The 4,801-nt window shown below is 33.2% G+C and overlaps 1 protein-coding gene across 1 annotated transcript; it reads left to right on the top strand.

The window, feature by feature from the left end:
• The first annotated feature begins 1,196 nt into the window (after nt 1–1,196).
• LOC108477227 (uncharacterized) lies at nt 1,197–4,172 on the top strand. The gene is made up of 6 exons (XM_017779713.2): nt 1,197–1,938; nt 2,020–2,240; nt 2,327–2,546; nt 2,962–3,047; nt 3,339–3,430; nt 3,569–4,172. The coding sequence occupies exons 1-6, from the start codon at nt 1,849–1,851 to the stop codon at nt 3,808–3,810; spliced, it is 951 nt and encodes a 316-aa protein (XP_017635202.1). The 5' UTR covers nt 1,197–1,848; the 3' UTR covers nt 3,811–4,172.
• The last annotated feature ends 629 nt before the right edge of the window (nt 4,173–4,801 follow it).

Genomic DNA, 4,801 nt, shown 5'->3' on the forward strand with positions numbered 1-4,801 from the left:
CATTTTTTAAGTACTTTACTAACACTTTTAAAATATGTTGATGTAGCACTGACGATCAATAGTATGGCAACACGTGGCATCCTCATATTTTGACACATGGTAAATTTTTAAAAAAATTAAAATAATTATAAAAATATTTTTTTTCCACATGTCAAAATGTAAGGATGCTATATGTCAACATATTATTGATTATCGATTACACATCTCATGCCTAATGCTAGCATATTTTAACAATGTTAATCAGGTACTTAAAAAAAGTATCAAGTAAAATATACATATATATATATATATATATATATATATATATCAAGTTGGCTTACAGTTTTCAAATTTAAATACCAGTTAGGTCCCAAAAAAAAGTTTAGGTGTCAAGGAGATATAAGTTGCCAAGTTTAGATATCTTCGTATATATTAACCATTTTCTCGTATTATCTTTTAATAGTTCTTTTATAAAAAAAAATTGTTTCAAACAATGGACTTGTTAATTTCACTACTTTAATAAAAATATGGCAGAACGATTTATTTGACCCTCTAACTTTATAAAAAAATTATTTTAGTTATTCATTTAATTTTTGTTTTTTCATCACCTAAACTTATATTGTTTGTCAAATTATCCTAAAGCGTATGAAAAGTTAATATTTATAACTTTGCTAGCGTGAGATCCATATATTTGTCATGTCAATAATTAATTAATTTTAAAAAATTTAAAAATAGCTTTATATTTTTTCGACTTTTTAGTAATGTTAATAATTTATTAAATATTTTATATCTTTTAAATTATTTTGAATATTTAAATATTAAAAAGAATTAATTAATTACTAATATGGTAATTCATGTGCATGTAACGCCAATAAAATTAACATTGTTTACTTTTTTTATCTATTTTTGATGATTTTACAAACAATGTGTGTTTAGGAATTAGAAGGACGAAAAATAAATAGAAAATCAAATAAATTTTTTATTTATAAAATTGAAGGGTTAAATAAAAAATTATGTGAAAAAAACATGAATTTTGATTGTATATTTATTAGGATTTACTTAACTGATATTCATAGATACTAATTAAAGAAGATTTAATTATCACCTTAAAAAGTTTTTTATATTTAATGCTTTATTGTTACTAAACTTAAGAAAGATACTGTGTTAATTAATTTTTTCTTTTACATATGTATCTTAACTGGTGTACGTAGAAGATTAATATTTCCCTATTTATTATAATATAATTTTGCAAACAGCATCTCTCTCTGACTTTGTTTATGCTCTGCTTTTCCATTCCCGAAAAGTTTTTTCTTTCCTTTTTTAATTTAAAAATCCATCTGTATGCAACTTAAAAGACTCGAACCCATCAAATCTTCTACCCAGAAATCATTTCTCTCGGTTGAAAATTTCCCCTTCTGTTTTTTACAAACTTTCCCAATATTTTTTTCCCATCGTTTTCTCGGACTTTCTTTGTTTTTCATAGTTGGCGTTTTCGGCTTAATTTGGGCTAGTTTTTTGTTGTGGGTTTCTTCATCGTTGATCAAAGCAGGGTAGAAGGTTGAGGTTTCTTTAAGTTGAAAGAAAAAAAAAAAAAGGGAGGTGGAAATCCCTTTTATTTTGGCTTGTTGCTTCGTACATTTACCATAGCTTTGCGTTTGGCATGACGGGGAAAGAGTTGAATTAGACAACATTGTCAATTACCAACAAAGACTTGGTCGAATTCAAAGATATTTATTTATTTTCTCTCCTTTTTTTCTGTTTACATAAAATCTCCAAACGTCAACATTCGGGATTTCTCTTCAGACACAGATTTGATTTTACTCCCCTTTCGCCTTCTTCGTTGCTTGCTCTGTTTTTCTTGTTGGAGTCATGATTTTCGACACTGCTTTTACCCGATCAAACCTCGACTGCTTTCTTCATTGCACTACACCAACCCTCAAATCTCAATTCCTTCCCAAGGTAGTTTCCATTATCTTAATTATGGGTTCATACTATGTGATTGTGATTGTGATTATGATTCTGAGTTGTTTATTTTTGCAGAGCGAGATTAGTAACCTTAATCGCTTATGGCACCCTTGGGAGAGAGCAAAGGTTGAATATTTCACATTATCTGATCTTTGGGATTGTTTTGATGAATGGAGTGCGTATGGAGCTGGAATTCCCATTGTGTTGAACGACAGCGAAACCTTAGTCCAGTACTTTGTTCCTTACCTCTCTGCCATTCAAATCTTTACCAGCAATCCTTCTGTCAACAGCTTTAGGTAATTCCCTTTTCTTTTCTTTTTAATTCCCCTCTTGAAGTATACAATTGAACAGTTTAACACCATGATCGACATAATGCAATTAGGGAAGAGACAGAATCAGGTGACGGCGAGAGGGATTCCTTCAGTGATTCAAGCAGTGAAGAGAGCGAGAGTGACAAGTTATGGAGATGGGAGGGATGCTCATCGGAGGAGGGAGGGTCCGAGCAAGACAGCCTTTGCCACCTCAACAATAGGTTGGGTTACCTTTACTTTCAGTATTTCGAGAGATCGGCTCCTTATGGTAGAGTGCCCCTCATGGATAAGGTACTTTTTCTCTTGGTTTTACTGTCTTTCTCTTTTTTTCCGATTACATTCTCTCTTCCCTTTGATTTTGAAATTTTTCTGCCTTTCTGTCATTTCCTGATTGTTCGATTGAAAAAGCAGCCGTGAATTTGGCAGAATATAGGTATCTTTTTAAAGATTAAAAAAAAAAAACTTTTTTGAGCTTTGAACATAATTCTTTTGCTTTCTTTCTTGGCCTTGGTCACAATCTTTCTCCCTTTATCATCCATCCCTGAGTACAAGTTGTTGCTTTTTCCTCTGAAATAGTCATTCAACTTTAACAATTAAGTTTCAGGTTTTGTGGTTTTAAAAATTTGGGATGATTGCGACCTTTATTATTTTAGGGTAAAATTTGTTTATTCATTATGAAAGCTTGTGGGTTTTGTTGCTTTTACAGATTAATGGATTATCTGGAAGATACCCAGGTTTGATGTCATTGAGGAGCGTTGATCTTTCTCCAGCTAGTTGGATGGCAGTTGCCTGGTCTCTTTCTTCCTCTCTTTCACTATCAAATGCACACACGACAAGCTATTTATAATCAGATAAATTGAACAGCAAAAATTATGCAACATTAGAGCAGCCTTTATAAAATCCCCCTCTTTGTTATCGTTTCTAATTTTTAGTCTAGTATACCTGGATTCGAAAATGATTGTTACATACAGGTTAGGTCAGTGCTCAATATGGATAAATATTTCAAGAAAATTAAAAGAAGAAAAAGACTATAGTTTTTGATGATTGAAAAAGGCTTATTGGTTGATGTTTTGATAATGTCAGGTACCCAATTTATCACATTCCCATGGGAAGGACCATAAAGGACTTGTCCACATGCTTCCTTACTTACCACACTCTATCATCTTCTTTCCAAGGTTGTTCCTTCCTTTTACCTTTTGTTAAAATCCCCCTTCTTTATCATTGGTTAAAATATTCATTACAGTAATAAAGAATGCTTGTTTTATATATGCATGTGGTAGTTTGGGTGCTGATAATGAATATTCTGGGTGCAGATATGGACCCGGAGAATGAGATTGAGGGTGCCGAAAGGAAGGGAAAGGACGGGGAGTGCGTCTCCCTTCCACCATTCGGGATGGCCACATACAAGATGCATGGGGAAGTGTGGGCCTCGGGCAATTCAGGACGGGACCAAGAAAGGCTAGTGTCGCTTTTAAGCGTGGCAGATTCGTGGCTAAAGCAACTTAGGGTCCAGCACCATGACTTCAACTACTTCACGGGGATTCGACGTGGCTAGTCTTTGTTACTTGCACTGTCTCACAACCCCATGGAACTCACTGATCACTAATTATACAAAGAAGAATAGAAAAACAAAATCTCTTTCCGGTTTTTTGGTTTTTAGAATTATGGTTGCCACTTGTTTTTTTTTTTTTTTAACTGTCCAGTGTGACGTCAGCGGTGACAGCAGTTTCATCCGAGGGTATCCCAGTTGAGTAGTTTAGCCTTATTTTTAAATCTGCTTTAAGCCTGTTTACTTTTGGGGGGCTTTATTGTAAAGAAATGATGTCCGATAAGTAAGGCCCTTAAAACTGTCGAAACTTTGTCGGATTGTATGATATGATACTTCATCTTGACCATATTAGACAACAATTTTCACAATTTCCTCCTCTTCTTCGCCTCAAACAAAATGAAAGATTAGCTGCGCATAATTTTCATATTTTTGGAGAGTTAATAACTTTATTAAGTTAATGGATAAATGGTAACAAGCTATTGGTATAACCGTGTCTCAATCTTCATAACATTATGTCCAGATTCGAACTTTCCGTGTAAATTTATCTTCTCATCTCTTATACATAATCTCAATAGGTAATAGAATTATTCAAGAAGTGGTGGGAGTTGCTTGTAAGTCAAAAACAAGAGGAAAGCTAAGCAAGGCAGATGAGTCCAAAGTTGTTAGGTGTTTGGAAGAAAATGTTACTAGTTTTACTCAATCCAGTATCAACTAGCGTCAACACTCTACAGCCTACAACTTCCCTTTACATGGTTTTAGGTGCTGCTCGCTCTAATTCCACCATTGCTCTCTTCCAGAACAATATACAAACAAACACTTGGGCTCTGCTAATACTACTTAGACATTCTTGTTGGAAGTTCACATACTTATGTATCATCCCAACTCATGATGTTGTAATTTAAAGATATTTACTCACGTATTTTGTAAAAGTATCTTTCTTTAATTCCTAAAATTTGAAGTTACCAAGTGAGATACAGAAAAGAATTACATTTTCAGG

Source organism: Gossypium arboreum, chromosome 12 (assembly GCF_025698485.1).
Source record: "Gossypium arboreum isolate Shixiya-1 chromosome 12, ASM2569848v2, whole genome shotgun sequence".
Taxonomy (NCBI): domain Eukaryota; kingdom Viridiplantae; phylum Streptophyta; class Magnoliopsida; order Malvales; family Malvaceae; genus Gossypium; species Gossypium arboreum.